Here is a 16,345-nt window from a genome sequence, read left to right as displayed (position 1 = left end):
TTGAAAAATCAATAACTGAGATAATAATCTTCTATAAAAATTGCCTTTGCGAATTTTTAATCTTACTGAATCATTTTGTCCAATCAGAAAATTTCATATTCAAATCCAGTCGCGGCCCGAGGACCCGGATGTTATGATATGGTGTTGTTGTTGAACCTTGTTGTAACAGTACGTATGCAGCTGCGTGATTTGAGAATCTGACAAGCTATGGCTAGTCTTTATAGCCCGGTAAGATTTTAAAATACAGGAACATTTTTTGCGATTATTAAGTTTGAAGTTGCAGTTGTTTTGTTGTTGGATTATTAGATTACATTCAAACGAACATGATTACTACTGTAGTACTAGAATCCAAGATAAATCCTAGAGGAGTAAAAGCACATATATCGCCGGCGCATCGCTACTCTCTTTATAAGTTCATGTTCCATACAATAAACACCTTAAGTCAGGCAAAACATTCATATTTTAAAATATTTACGATTAATTTATCGCGCTGAACTTTGTAATATTAAGTCACGACAACAAATTACAATTGATTGTCTAAGCATATATATATATATATATATATATATATATATATATATATATATATATATATATATATATATATATATATATATATAAACTTCAAGTGAAAATCGTGAAGAAATTAGGTAGGTTTTATGTGATGACAATAATGATAATTTTGCAGTTTCCCCTTACATGCGTTTTTCTAAATAATGTGACTTTGAGCAATATCGCTGTTTTTCAAATGATATATATGGCAATCCATTATTAACTTGAGATGTTTTGACAAGAAACGTCAAGTCCATGTCACCACATAACTGAATTAGTTTCAGCTAGTAAAAATCAGACTCAATCCAGTGGCGGATTTAGAGGGGGGGGTTTCACATCCATGGACCCCCTTTCAAGTATCCCTGGATCCGCCCCTGCAATCTAGGTGGACGGTGGGGGGAGATACTGTAAAAGCACCTACTATTCAATTTGTCTGCTTTAATGTTGTATTTCAGACGAGACCATCAGCAGCATATTCAAGCTATAGGTCACCCCTGAGGCCAGGAATGTACACAAATTACAGAGATAGGTCAATGGTAGATGATACATCCACTGTCCATGGCGAGTATCCACCAACTCGACCCTTCATCAATACTGATTACACCAGATCTCCTGCAAAACCAGTGTCAGCATTGCCTGAGAATGATAGGCAAGGTAGTGAGTACAATGTGTGCTGTGGGGAGAGTTTTCTTTTCAGATTACGTGGTTAGACTCCTGCTTGGTTGAGTGTTCTGCTCACTAAGGAGCTATTCCACAGAATTTCTTCCATGTTAATAATATTTTGTTTTTTATTATCATATGTAATACTCATATGAATCTTAGATCTTTTGAAATAAAATAAGAAAACAAAAGTAGAATAAATAACGTGGAAGCTTCCACAGTAGAGAAATCTCAGGAAATGACTTTTAACTGTTGATTGGCAAGGGTCACTAAAGGATAGAAAAAAGTCTTAAGTAAATTTATTCCTTTTAGCAAATATGTATGTGTCATGTGCACTATAAACCTTTATCATTGAATGATAAAATTTGAAATTATTTCTGTTGTTTACTATGTTTACTCACCAGGTGTGATGGGAGCATTAAAAAGCCTACAGGATAAGATAAGGAAATTAGAGTTGGAGAGATCCATGGCTGAGGGCAATTTAAAGAACTTGGCCTCGGAGACCTCCCGCTACAGAGACATGTTACAAAGGGAGCAAATGACACAGGATGCTGCCACGGCAACTGCTGTCTCTAGGCAATCACAGGGTATTGTATTGCTATTTTTTTTCATTAATTTTTAAAATTGATTTTTTATCTATAATTTTTTATTTAATTTTATTTTTACTTGTTAACTTTTATTCTACATCAGTTCTTGTCTGTGTCATATTTAGAACAGATATGCAAAAGAAACTATTTGAGATTGAACTTTCAATGTAGACATCAACTGATGTATTAGCCCTGTGTTTTTCTCATCAGAGTTGGAGTCCCAGCTGACTGCAGCTGAATCAAGATGCAACCTGCTGGAGAAACAGCTGGAATACATGAGGAAGATGGTCCAGAATGCAGAGAAGGACAAGGAAATGGCGGTGCACAGACACACCATGCTGGACAGGAGGAAAGAGGAGGACCTCCAGGCTGGTTTACAGTCACAGTTAGATAAGATTGCAGAGCTGGAGAGAGAACATCTAAGATTAACAGCCACACAGTCTCTAGCTGAGGTAATGTAGTGGACAAATACTGAGACATGGTTGCTTTTAAATAGCAATACAGAGAAGTGAAATGGTAATATAACTGGTCAGTAAATATCATTAGTAAACCATTCTTTAAATACTTCCAATGAATAACCTGATCTCGACTGTTTTGTCTAAGTGATTATGCTTGGTATTTGCAGAATAAGATTAGGGGTTTGGAAGAAAGGTTACAAGAAGAACAACACCAGAGAAAACTTATTCAAGAAAGAGCTGCAGAGGTAATGTCTGCATTTTAGTAGCAACAGATGGTGCGCTTTCCTACATTACATTTTGTGTCATTGTGACAGCAGAAAAAATACATTAAAATATATTTCATATCAGAAGAAGTAATCTGTTACATACTATGATATTAAGAGAAAGAGAGAGGAAACTAAAATATGCAGTCATATTTAAATGATACTTTACAGGTTAGCTATGCATATGTAGTGGATCATTGGAGAAAACTGGTAAACCAGTCTGTTACTAAGTGGCATGTTTGAAGGACAGAAAAATGTTTTGATACCTCGCATCATCCTGTTGACAGACCTTGATTATTAATAGAGTAAATAATCTTCCAGTGTGTATCATTGACTGTATAACAGGCTACCATAGCTGCTGAAGTGGATTGCTTCTCCCTGTTTTTCCACCGATTGCTGTTAGCTTAATTTTGATTTCTGTTACATGAAAATATTCTAGATGAGTTGAAAGTCTTCCTGTTTACAGACTGAATTATGATTCTTTTAATGTTTTGATTTTAGTAGCACCAGATGGTTATGCCTGGTATTTGCACAATAATATTATAATTCTTTTAGAAATGGTGAGGTTGACTGAGAATTATGTGCATGGATGTGCCCCTTTCTCTGTGTGTGCTCTGAAATTTTAGTTGCTTTTTATTTCATATAACTTACATCAGTTAAAGGAATCGTATACATGATTGTGGTGCAAGAGAATGCAATTGGCAAATTTTCTTTGGGTCCCAAGCAATTTCTAGCACATAGTGATCCGAGTGTTCATTTACAAGCTGCGCACTCCTTGCATCATCACTTTATAAGGACGAATAAAAAAATAATGAAGTTTTTGAGCACAAAGTAGTCACTTCATCAAGGGATGGAAAATGACTTTAGATATTAGCACAGGCTGTTTAAAATGAATTTAAATCTGTGATTATCCGTCATACTGTCTCTTTAAGACAGCAGTTTGATATCAAGTTCAATCTCCTTACAGCTCCAGACAGCAGCCGAGACAAACCGTATCCTTCTGGAAGCCGTCTCCCCTCAGCACAGCAGAGCAGAGGACCACAAACCCACAGCAAAGAGGAAAAAGAAAAAGACAACAGCCAAGAAATCCACAGCATCTTCACAAAAACCACCCGTTGACCCCACGAACCACTACAGGCTGAACCTGAATGAAATTCCTTTTGTGGCAGGAAAAGTATATAAAACATGATATTTGATAGACATAAACTCATTTATTATTCTGCTGCTAAAACATTGGGATACAATGGGTTTAGCAACAGAAGTTTGATGATTGCCATGCAGTCATGCCAGTAAATGTGGAGCACAATCATTTCAGAAAAAAACTCCTTGTTGAAAAGGAGAAAAGCTCAAAGGAAGCTTTAGTCCTTGTTCAATGCAAAACGTTTGTGATGTACAGTGTGAATTGAGTGTTTATGGACATCTGTTTGATAATTTGTTGAAGCAGGTTTGTCAGTGTAATGTCCTCAACTGTAATGTGTAACAAATGGTATCTGATCCTTTACTGTATTCCTCATTCACAGGCAGTGACCCCCAGCCATGCCCTAGGTGCTAATGTCCAGCAGGTCCTCTCCTTGATGAAGAAGCACAATCCTTCTCTGTGTGCTGCAGCCAGGAAGAATGGCTTGGTGAGGCGGAGCACAGCGAGTGCATCCTCGGCGTACACTGGCAGCAGCAGTGAGGAGGGCGACCTGGCGGAGCTGATGGTGCAGCTACAGGATGAGTTTGCTCAGATGAGTTTGTGAGTCGAGCTAAGAGACCATTCCCAAAGACTATCATACTAACTTTGGATCGATCTATCTCCAAGGGGGTTCTCACTAAATTCCTATCAAGTTAAGCAGCTTAGATGTCTGGCACGCCCACTGAAGCTGTTAAAGGGTATTTGACTATCCTTTAGTGACTTGGTAGGTGTGCCAAATATATAAGCCGTTTAAGCTTAAAGCAAATTAGCGAGAAACCCCTTGGAGATGGGTAGATCCAGTTAGATCAATCTAGGCATGGGAACCCAGTCTAAGTATATTCAAAGTGATGTTCTCTTAGAGCATTTCAAAAGTTGCCACATCTCTCAAAGAATCATATTCATTGTGGTGGAAATATTACTGTTATTAGAGAAGAGAATACTATGCCTCTGTATATAGTACATAGTACTAGTGTGCAATGTCCCAAAGTCCTAAACACAATTCACTTTTCTTCCTGAAACACCTCATCTTGGTCTATTATTGTGTTAACTTGTCATCTTAATGTGTTATTGTGTGTTATAACTTATCATCTTAATGTGTTATTGTGTGTTTACAGTGAACACCAGGAGTTGTTAAAGCAGATTAATGAGGCCAGGAACTACAGGTTATAACTTGTTATATTAATGTGTTATTGTGTGTTTACAGTGAACACCAGGAGTTGTTAAAGCAGATTAATGAGGCCAGGAACTACAGGTTATAGCTTGTTATATTAATGTGTTATTGTGTGTTTACAGTGAACACCAGGAGTTGTTAAAGCAGATTAATGAGGCCAGGGACTACAGGTTATAACTTGTTATATTAATGTGTTATTGTGTGTTTACAGTGAACACCAGGAGTTGTTAAAGCAGATTCATGAGGCCAGGGTCTACAGGTTATAACTTGTTATATTAATGTGTTATTGTGTGTTTACAGTGAACACCAGGAGTTGTTAAAGCAGATTAATGAGGCCAGGGACTACAGGTTAAGGGAGGACTTGGAGAGGGAGTTGGACCACCTTGTGGCCAGAATGGAGGCCAAGGGAGACCAGATTGCAAGGCTGAAGAAACACCAGGAAAATGTAAGTTGACCTGACTGGAGGAGGGGGGGGTCATACAGCCTTGGAAAGTGCTTGATATAGCTCTGCTCTTTGAATTCAGTTTGTGGCCTTTAAAGGTACCTGAAATTGCAAATAACCTTGAAAGGGGCTTGTATTCCAGCATTTTTGTCCTTGAAAAGTGCTTGAATTGGATAATTAAGCAATTTGTCAATAAGTATTTTCAAATCTTGTCAATTTAACCTGAATGTTGTTTGTAAAATTCTGCTGTAGACAGATTTTCACAGGGTTGCATGAATTTGATGATTCTAGGAAACTAAAAAAAAATTTATTATGCATTCATTTTCTTATGTTATTTCTCTCTGTTTTTAGTTGCAAGAACTTTGGTTAAAAAAGAAGAAGAAGAAGCCCCGTCCACAGTCGGCCCCTCCGTCCCAGTACACGGCCAATGGCAGCAGCAGCGGAGAGGTCCAGGTGACCACCACCATCAAGACCAAGGGCCACGGTGCTGGGAAAATCCACGCAGTCCCCACTGCTGGTACCAGGGCAGCACTGAACTTGTTAAAAGACATGAGGAAATTACAGACTTCTCTTAGGAAAGATGATCTCAGCTGGGAGTAGGCTCCTACTTGATTATATGAGCAGCATGGAGGGATGGAGATTATATCATAGTTCAATTTTTATATACTTGCAAGTGTCAGTTTACTGTCCTGTAAAGTTGGTAGTCCTTGCCTGCACTTTCCGTGGAGATGCAACAATCTAATGCTCCTAGATATAGTCAAAAATGATAGGATTTAAAAATGTTATTATAATATGTTTATTAAATGAACCAATATGAAAGAAAAGACCACATATTCATCTTCACATTTTGTGGATCATTGACACAATAAGCCTAAGGTCTAGAAGGAACCTGTTCTATTGGTGCTAAAGAGCAGAAGCAGGACATTGTACAGCATGTTATCCCCATACAGCCTCTCATTTTACAACACCATCATTGTTCATACCAGCTCTTTTAATGCATATTTAATTTTAACCGTGGTTTTTTACATTAACTTTATTTGTTGTATTCATACGACCTTCTCAGGTTTGCTGTTTACGGTATGTTTGTGTGTATAGTAGATTAACCAGTATAATTTTATGATTTATATATATATTATGTTGTCATCATACATTTATTCAAAAATAGTTCTACTTACTGATTGTGTATCAATGCAAAACTGAAGATCTTACAATTTTGTAAAATTACTGATAAATGAACACAATAAACCAATATGTTGAAGAATTTAATGTTGTTGATTTTAGAAAAAAATAAAGGTTTCATAAAGAACGCTACTCCCAACAGAATAGAGCATTTAAAACGCCATGTTGGAATTTCCATTGTGTGAACATGAATGACCTGGAAAACCATGAAATAATTTTCTAGTGTGAGTTGTACTGTTTAAGTGCATGATATGACTTGGATTTTTTTTTCTGCAATTAAACTGCATGTAGGCCTTGAGATATTTCTTGTTAATTCTTCTTTTTAATTAAGAAAATGTGATGGAATCAGTGATAAGAATGAATGAAAAAGACACAGATGATGTGGAGCTCTGGTAGAAAAACAAAGTCGGTATGAATCTTCGGCCACTGAAAATGTATATGTGCATGTATACAACGTTATTGGTAGCCTTATAAATTACACTACAAGGCGAGCATGTGTCCCCTCTTGGCCGTTTTCATGAGCAACCAGCATTTGCATTATATCGGTGAATAGTATGTAGTACTTTAACCTCAGCATATCCTTGTTACATAAACTAGGAAGCAGAAGGTAAGAGGTTCATGCAAATATGATCGTGATGTGCATAGCCTTACTAAGATTATGTACAAAGAAACTAATAACGATCTCCTTATGTCATCTGGCTGCAGGGGTACCCCCCCCCCTTTGTTTCTAACACAGATTTACTTTACTTGGTCTCCGAGTCTGGGTCTTTCAGTTTCACTTACAGTTTTATAACAAGTCATTTTGTGTTACCAGAGTATCCGCCATGAACTGATCAGCGCTTATGAAACACAAAGTTGAGCAATTTGGAGCTTAAGTGCCATATAAATTCACCTGATAATACATACCCCACAAACCTGATCTGTTGGTTATTTAATTTATACGGGAAATCATGACCGAATTCTCCTTCACCAACGTTTAAAGTATACTTTACCGGGTGCTTTAGCCAAATCTAACTTTTTGGAGAAAAAAGCAATTCTCTGCAACTCACAAATCATTGATTGGCCAATCCCTACACCTTGATACAGTGCATGTTTTGCAACATTACTAATTAGATGACTGAATTTTACAGCCATTCTACTGTACTGGTAATGTTGTGGTTCATTTATACCACAATATTGACACCGGGGATTTAAATTGAGTATTATCATTTTAAGGTCAGAATGGAGAAAGATAATTAGCTTTGTAGGAAATAAAGACGTATAAATATGACTTTGTGACATTTCAGCTTGTCTTAAACGATACGTCTTTGTTTTGATGTGAAGAAACAAGAGTTCTAGATCGTGACATGATTTGATAGTAAAATTTGCTTAAGATAACATTGCTATGACAGAACACCAGATAAAGTACCTTTATATGAGAAGCATACTAAAGTGTGACACTGTTTGTAAAATCACTGTTGTCTTTTGACATTTTTCATACATGTATTATGCAGTTTGACTTTCTTAATTTAACCAAAATAATTTTGTTTTCTTGATGAGCAGCTCCATATGCAGAAGGCCCGATTCTTCCTGTTCTTTTCCTCGTGTCTGCACATTCCCAGAGCCTCCATTTTCTTTGCAATGGGAGACATGGCCTCCAAGATGAAGATGCCTACAGAGGAAGAGGCATTGCCAGGTCAGATGCCCACTGCATGCCAAATCAGAATGATACAGAACTGAATGAATGCTTTCAGTCCTCCAACATCATCTTCCCTGTGTCTAAAACTATGAGATATGGCTTTTATCAAAACTGGTCTTGTCACAGAGGAGATGCCAACAAATATTTATTATGCAAACTCTTCAATACAGGATTGTGTGTTATTCGTGATAGTTTTCACTTATTCACACTGTATGAGAATACTTGAGCCGTGACCAAGGTTGAATGAAAAGACCAAAAAACTTGATTAAATTTCAGAATTATTATACAGTGTGAATAAGTTAAAGCATCCATTATGCTGGAAACTTCTGGTGCTCCATGTGCCAATGTTAGTAATAGAAAGAACTTAGACATGTGACGTAATGGTTATTATTAGCTCAAACTTGGCTCAAAGCATATCAGATGTCTTGACTTTTAACCAGTACATGGATGTGAGACAGTTGTTACAAAGATGAGGAACAAGAAGAAGAACTGGATGTGTATTCTCTGTCTGGAGCCCTGACAGTTCACCAACCTAAATATTTACCATGTTTTAGTTTTAATGCCAGCAAGCTTGGTTATATTAGAAATATAAATAACAGTGTTAGAAACTGATTATTTGACCCCCCCCCCCCCCCCCCCCCCCCCTGACAAATGAAGAAGGTATTTGATTTGGTTTCAAACCTTATAAATCAAAGTCCATGTGAAATCAAGACTTCATGTCACTGACTCTTTTTGTAATGTAATAAGACAGAAGGCACTTGTTTGTTTTTAGTAGAGATGCCAATATTCTGAGATCATAAAGTTTTTTGCCATTATGAGTTAAAAAACATTTGGATTGTTGATGTTGGAGGGAGGAAATGTATTAACAAAATGTCGAAATATTTTTTTCAGTAGATTTCCACGACCACTGACGTGATTCTTTTAAAATTATGATTCTAGTTCTGCTTCAGTTAAAGAGAATGAAGTACATACTTTCATATATAAACAGTCATACCACAGATTTGCACCTATATTTAATACATTTTAAATGGAACCAAAATGAAAGGATTTGAGAAATAAATCCCAATATTGAGTTGATAAATAAAGGACCTGTTCATAGAATATAGCACCCAAAAAACTAACCTTTGGAATGTTATTTGTTCTAGGAAGAGACAAAAAGATCATAGTTTCCAACACTCATGCAGCCAACAAGAATCCCACAGTGCCCCCTTTCCCAGACAATATGAAGATGTTCATGTTTGGTAAGTGAACACAGATCTTCTCATTTATAATGTTACACAGTGAATATTTGTCTGGCAATTTTTGTCTATGGAGTAATACTGGCATCTTTTTCCAAGAAGTTTCAACAGAACATTCATTTTACTTTTCTTGTCAGGCATGGGTTGCTTTTGGGGTGCAGAAAGAAAATTCTGGAAAATGTCAGGTGTTTTCTCTACTCAGGTAGGTTGTATTACAATGCATGTTTTCACCTGTTTGTAGAAGATAGTCTGAAAAAGTGAAATGTTAAAAAAATACTTTGAAAAGAATGAGTGTGGCATATTTTGTTTACAGTGCACTCTGGGTGTTTCATGTTATTCATAAATGTCTGATTTCTTATTCTCATTCTCTTGTTCTTGTTCTCCCACTGAATCATATTCATTGCCTGGTGAAACATGTCCTTTATTGCATTTATATCACCTTTCACCTCGAATGTTTCTCTTCTATATTAATTTCTTCATTTATTGAATGTCTATATGGAAACCAGTCACTTAATTCATCCATAAGTTAATTACTAGTAAAATTTTGGACATTGACTAAAGTTATCCTGGAAAAAACTCAAAGTAGGCATTTGGCTTGGAAGCACTTTATTTGAATCATGAAATCTTTTTTAAGCTAAAATAATGACCTTTTTGTTTGCAAGGAACAAAGTTATAAAAAATTTGTTCAACAGAAAATGCAGTTTAGCTATTGAAAACTTCACTGAATCAAAAAAAATAAAAAACTTCCAAATCTGAAACTTGGTCTAATGCTGGAAAACCTTGCATACATGTCAGACTTTTAATATTTGACATATTTGCAACATTTTGTCCCTTTTAAGTCTAATTTGCCACAGGAAATGTTCAAGTTGTGATCTTTTAACCTGAGATATTTCAACTGTTTGTTCTCCCTGCCCAAGTTTTCATTTACAATAGTTATATATTGCTCGTATGAAGAATTTCCTGTGAGAGTTTGGATTGACTCTCTGGGATAGAAGTAGCTCACATTACATTGTATAAATAATTGTAATCACTAATGCTATTTTCCAGGTTGGTTACGCTGGGGGTTTCACCAAAAATCCCACATATGAAGAAGTGTGCACAGGACAAACAGGCCACAATGAAGTGGTCCGAGTTGTATATGATCCCGCCAAGGTGGACTACTCTGCACTTCTCAAGTTGTTCTGGGAGAGTCACAACCCCACCCAGGGGATGCGTCAGGGGAACGACGTGGGCACCCAGTATCGCTCTGGAATCTACTACTATGATGATGACCAGAAGACACAGGCTCTTGAATCCAAAGAAACCTACCAGAAGGTTCTCTCCAGGAATGGCTACTCCACTATCACCACAGAGATCCTCCCAGCTCCAGAGTTCTACTATGCAGAGGATTATCACCAACAGTATCTGTATAAAAACCCAGGGGGGTATTGTGGACTGGGGGGTACAGGGATCAGTTGTCCCATAGGACTGAAGACCAAAGACAAGGATGAACTGTGACTAGGCAGATCAGGGAAGAGCAACTTGTAATAGAATTCAGGCCTGCAATATTGTCAACTTTGTTGATATATGGCCTATGATTTCTTTAAGAGACTCAGTATTTTATTATCATTCATGCAAAATGTGATTAAAGATGTTTTAACTGGGAGAGAAGACTTCATTACCAATCATGTTTTAGTGTAATCTGGCACTACTTATCCACCTAGCCTAAGGAGAAGCTTACAAAATGCACAACTTTCTACCTGCTGGCTGAGTTATTTTATTGTCTGTTGTTTTAGAGACCATTCCCAGACCCTATCGTACTAACTTTAGATCGAACTATCTCCGAGGGGATTCTCGCTTAATTGCAATTAACTTAAGCGACTTAGATGTCTGTCACACCTACTGAAGCTGATAGAGGTTAATTAACTATCGTTAGGAGCTTTAGTAGGAGTCCCAGACATCTAAGCCGCTTAAGTTGAAAGCAATTTAGCAAGAAACCTGTGTGGAGATGGCCCGATCCTGTTAGATCAATCCAGGGATGGGAACCCAGTCTTAGTGTAACCTGGCACTGTTTACTCATCTACCCAGCCTGAGGAGAAACTTACAAAATGCACAACCTTCTACCTGATGGCGGAGTTATTTTATTGTCTGTTGTTTTACGACTTTTATATTGTGCCTGTGACAGCCGTGTTCCTTATAATGACCTGTGATGACACTGATCTGAGTGTTATTTATATTGTATTGTCTTATTAAGTATTAACATAAATTATTATAATAAAATCATTTTTAAACAAGAGAATTATTCAGGTTATTTCCCCTGTCATAAAGCAGATTGATAAGCTGCATACACCGACCTGTGCCCAGAGGTCCGTTCATTGGCACATCCGAGCCTTTATCAGAATAGCATGTGGAATTCAGTCATTATATTTATGATGGGTGACGGACACCCCATTTCCATACTTAGATCGATCTTACAGGATCGATCCATCTCCGAGGGGTTTTTCACTAAATTGCTCTTATGCCTGGCACGCCTACTGAAGCAGTTAGGGGGAAATTAACTATCGTTTATCTATGTATGGGAATGGGGTCTGAGATTGGTTTTGTTAACGACTCCGACTAAGATCAAACTGCATCATATTGCCTTGTTTGGGCGTGTTGATCCATTAGAGGTAAATTACAAGGAAATCTTTCAAACTTGAGAAGATACATCTGTGTATGTTAGAGTGTTTGTCGCGAGAAGCAGCTGTGACTGTACGGTTGAGAGCGTTTTGTTAACTCGTCTAAGACCCCATTCCCAAAGATTAGGTCGATCTACTTTAGATCGACCTAACTCCCTGGGGGTTCACGCTAAATTGCAGGCACCATAGTTAATTACCCCCTTACAGCTTGTAGTAGGCGGGACGGACATTTAAGCCGTATTATATGACAGTAATCTAGTGAGACTCCCCGCGGGGATGGATCGATCTAAAAGCTCTGGGAATAGAGCCTAAGTGATGTCTGTGGACAGAGAGTTGGGTATATCCTGTCAACTGATGTAAGTGACGTCTGTGGACGGAGAGTTGGGTATATCTTGTCAACCAATGTAAGTGACTTCTGTTGCCCTTATTTTGTCAAACTATATTGGTTCTTAGTTTCAGTTCAGTTCCTATGTGTGTTTCTAGACTAGGCAGTCTAGTTTTAACCTTGTTTTAAACTTTGTGTAATTAACGGTTTCATTTTGTCGCAAAAAAATCAAAGGGAGATAGGCGTCTCCCAAAACGTGACCAGACGATGGGAAACGTCTAGCTTTTCCAGCACACCCCTTTTCTTTCATCAGAAATACAAAAAGTGTCCTTAATGTTTTATCTTAAATATCAAATTTGGAATTGCTTTTTTCCGTGCAGTTCTGTTTTCTTAAAGTTAAATCGTTGCTACCACTGTTAGAAGAAGCCAGCAAGTCAGTTGCGGAGCATATTTTCTCATGAAAGACGGATTTTCACCAAAAATCCGTCTTCCAGACTCTGTCCCATGAGATTCATGTAATATACCAAGATCTATTGCAGATATGCAGACATATTAAGGAAAGGAAATTACTCCTGGAAATGCCTTGCAGTACTTTTATGAGTTATCCGGGTGCAGCATAATAAATGTGCGATGAAATGGCGTTTTTTTCTCTACATGAGGTGACTCACGTCCATTTATACATTATATTATGTTTGTTATTTTTCAGCTAAATTAAGTACTTAAGAAATCGAAAATCGATGAAAGAAACGTAGAAGCAAAGTTCTTCCCATCAACAAAATGGTTTTGGTTGATCTTAGACCAGTTGTTTGTGCGAAGGATGTAAACTAAACCGCCATGTTAGATGAACCGCGTGTACCCCTGCGTAACTTCATGTCCTCGGGCTGCTGTTGTTTTGTATCGCCTTACTTCATCAAAAGAACAATAGTTCTAAGTTGAGCATAGAGCTTCTACGGTTTTTATTTCACGAGCTTTGTTTAACATCATGTTTCAATCACTTGAAATTAATGCTCACAAAAAAATGTAAACCCTTCATTAATAGTGGGCTTTGCAATGTTACATATGTTGTTTATTTGTTTGTTTATTTGATAGCTTGCTTGCTAGCTTGTTTTTCGTTTTAAACGCAAAATCAAAATTTATAAATTTGATTTTAGTGGCAACCTCCTAATTGTTGCAATCATAGAAAATCTTCATGATCATATTTGGTCGGTTGTTTTGAAGTCTACAAAATGTTCATTTTAATTAGTCAGTGTTTTAAAGGCAGCTTTTTCTCACTTCAACATCTTTTTTATATCTTTTGAGCTTTTCTGTCGGTGTTTAGTTTTGACGCGTCTTCTCGGTGTGATGTTGTCGTTAATTGGATTAGCATTGTGCGATGTGCCGCATACGGTTCCATGTTTGAAGTACCTAGAGGATGCATTTGGCCTGATGTCCAGTGAAAAGACCAATACACAGGTTAGATAACACAAGACGAAGACAGACTACCCGCCACTCGGATGTTGCAACACAAATAATTATAATCGCCCATTTCCGTACTTTAATTGAAAAAAAGGAAAACACTTGTAGTTATTTGAGGAAACGCCTTCGTTTTGCCCAATGAACAAAACTGGACTCCCATTACATTGGTTAGCACAGTGAAATAGTTTACCAACTCGTTCATTTCATTTCCTAGACATCTGTAGGCTGCAATATGGGTGCTGAGGCGTTACAGGAACGTGGCAAGAACACATGTGGACTAGGCAGATAAATGGGTGGCTAAGGGGATCGAGTTCACTTTTAAGGTAGCCCTCCTGCCCCCTCTATCTCTTTGTAGTGGTCTGCCACAGAGCTAATGGGGCTTGTAATGCCTCTCCCTCCGACCACAGGTAGAACCGGGATAGAACCTGGCTTCTTGGAAATGCACGTAGGGACCATTCCCAGACACTATCGTACTAACTTAAGATTGATCTATCTCCAAAGGGACTCTCGCTAAATTGCTATCAATTTAAGCGACTGTCTGTCGCGACTACTGAAGCTGCTAGGGGGTAATTAATTATCGTTTAGCAGGGGGTGATTAATTATCGTTTTATTAATTAGCAGCCGGCGTTCCAGAGATCTAAGCCGCTTAAACTGAAAGCAATTTGGCGAGAAACCCCTTAGAGATGGATCGATCCTGTTAGATCGATCTAGGCCTGGGAACCCAGTCTTACACTGATCCTCAGAAAACATTCTAAGGTGGGGTCATCCCTTAAGCCCAAAGCACGCATTGCACAAGTATTATTTTTTTCAAGCGTCTGCCAAAAGAACTTAATGCAACAAATACACAAATGGCTATGGTCAGCTTGATAGTTTACGTAAAATCGATTAAAATTTTTACTGGTTAGGAAAAAAGATTAGAAACGCAAACATCGTCACCTACAGTGACAAACAAAATTACTGATGTTGTTTCTGGACAGTTAAAATATACCAGCGTCACACAGGGGAATGGGTTTGTTTGTCACTGCTCATTGGGAACTGGCTGGCTATTAAGTTGCATGAATCTAAACAGTCGCCAGTTATCCTATGGAAGTAGGGTGCCAAAGTCGGCCACAGCATTGCTTACTAACTCGTGTATTCTGACAGATTCTCTTTCACATCGACACAGGAGAGGCGTTTCTGAAGACTGGGAAACAAGCTTGTTAAAATGAAGGGTTGCATCTAAAACCTTGTCTAATGGAACGTAAGCGACGCTGAGTGGACCGCCGCAGTCGCCGAGGTCCTGCAATGATTCATTGATAACGCGTCCTGGTCCGCACAACCCGGCTCCCGTCCTGCCTGTGTGATAGAGGCATTCCAGCCAGTTCTCTGTGCAATGTATTCCAATATATTAATCACAAGATAACAGTCTTCAAGGAACGCGCACGCCGCAGAAACATACCGAATATCTAGATAGTGTTAATTGGTGTCAGAAAGGGCAAGAACTCTTCCTGCGCCCTTGGACGAGTAGGAGTGATGTGTTTTTCTTCTGTTCTTCGGCCAAATCGCTCTTGCTACTTCAATGGAGCTTGATTTACTTATTTAAACAGTTTTTTTCTCTATTGGAAAGAAAGAAATTACCACAAGGATGAACACAATTCCCCACGTGACTTCTTGGCAAGCATTTAGTGTATATACCTGATTAGAGGGTTGTGAAAGTAAAAGTCCGGTTCTGACGAACGCAGCTTGAGCGCAACCTGCGTAGACAGACCACAAACGTGGACTGTGGAGAAGGAAGCCGGCACCAGAGGATTATTCTAAAAGATGAGGAGGACGCGTTGTCGATATTGTTGTTTTCCGGCATTATTAGCAGTTTTGCCATTCCTGCTGGGGTTGGTGTGCACGGTTAACGGCCAAGACTGTGAGTAAGAAGAACGCCTCTAGGGCGTAGTACACTAGTATGGACCTCACGCCTTTAATGCTGGGGTGCTTTCTTTATTAAGGTTGTTCAAAACCAGGGGAAAAGATATGTTAATCATGTATAGCTTATTTTATCCTGAGTATCAAGCATAGTGACGCAGCATGTGTCTGGCAATTTTCAAGCGTTAGATGTAGAAGAGTAGTTGACATATTTTAATTTGCAAGTAGCTTTCGTTTTAAATAGGCTAGTTTTAATCTCAGCACTGTCATTCTTCTCCCTTTGAAAAGAAAATGTTTTATTGCCATTTGCTTTCGGTGGCTTTTTGTAACATGACACTGCCTCGCCAGTGTTTCTGTTGTAGACGTCTGGAAAGAAAACATATTTTAGGCCATTTGGTATCATTTGGTGGTGGTTATTATGACCATTAAGCTTTCCCATACCATTGGTAATATTTACTCGAAGGTGTCGCGCGCGTGGGGTAGGGCCTGCCACCTGTGTGCCGCAGACTTAGCGTTTTGTGATGTTTTACTCCAGTCTCTACTATGATTTATGTTGCAAATTTAAAATTCATTTTGTAAATCACTTAACTTGGAGTAGCATAAGAAG

The 16,345-nt window shown here is 38.2% G+C and overlaps 3 protein-coding genes across 7 annotated transcripts in view; all 3 read left to right on the top strand.

The window, feature by feature from the left end:
* The first annotated feature begins 44 nt into the window (after positions 1-44).
* LOC106168721 (centrosomal protein of 57 kDa) lies at positions 45-6,571 on the top strand. Of its 4 annotated transcripts, none has more exons than XM_087015232.1 (10): positions 45-228; positions 1,008-1,206; positions 1,617-1,799; positions 2,010-2,251; positions 2,425-2,502; positions 3,488-3,694; positions 4,041-4,258; positions 4,991-5,038; positions 5,169-5,313; positions 5,662-6,571. In XM_087015232.1, the coding sequence occupies exons 1-10, from the start codon at positions 208-210 to the stop codon at positions 5,908-5,910; spliced, it is 1,590 nt and encodes a 529-aa protein (XP_086871358.1). In that variant the 5' UTR covers positions 45-207; the 3' UTR covers positions 5,911-6,571. The 4 variants fall into 4 exon arrangements, with proteins under 4 accessions (XP_086871358.1, XP_086871354.1, XP_013403342.2 ...); XM_087015228.1 differs by having other exon boundaries at positions 1,008-1,209; XM_013547888.2 differs by lacking the exon at positions 4,991-5,038.
* A 399-nt stretch (positions 6,572-6,970) lies between these two features.
* On the top strand, positions 6,971-11,683 carry LOC106168689 (uncharacterized). Its single transcript, XM_013547851.3, has 5 exons — positions 6,971-7,096; positions 8,032-8,164; positions 9,313-9,408; positions 9,543-9,607; positions 10,453-11,683. Exons 2-5 carry the CDS (start codon positions 8,038-8,040, stop codon positions 10,900-10,902), a joined length of 738 nt encoding a protein of 245 aa, XP_013403305.1. The 5' UTR covers positions 6,971-7,096; positions 8,032-8,037; the 3' UTR covers positions 10,903-11,683.
* A 3,311-nt stretch (positions 11,684-14,994) lies between these two features.
* LOC106173124 (protocadherin Fat 4) overlaps positions 14,995-16,345 on the top strand; it is a 44,183-nt gene continuing 42,832 nt past the window's right edge. Inside the window, exon 1 of one of the 2 annotated variants that reach the window (XM_087000685.1) lies at positions 14,995-15,739. In XM_087000685.1, coding sequence (XP_086856811.1) covers positions 15,643-15,739 — 97 coding nt within the window. In that variant the 5' untranslated portion in view covers positions 14,995-15,642. The remainder of the gene's footprint in view (positions 15,740-16,345) is intronic. The other variant, XM_087000686.1, reaches the window with a different exon arrangement.

Source organism: Lingula anatina, chromosome 1, assembly GCF_051362555.1.
Source record: "Lingula anatina isolate TDL-2025a chromosome 1, LinAna3.0, whole genome shotgun sequence".
In the NCBI taxonomy this organism is placed as follows: Eukaryota; Metazoa; Brachiopoda; class Lingulata; order Lingulida; family Lingulidae; genus Lingula; species Lingula anatina.
The sequence above is the reverse complement of the archived record's forward strand: the minus strand, read 5'-3'. Positions and strand labels throughout refer to the sequence as shown.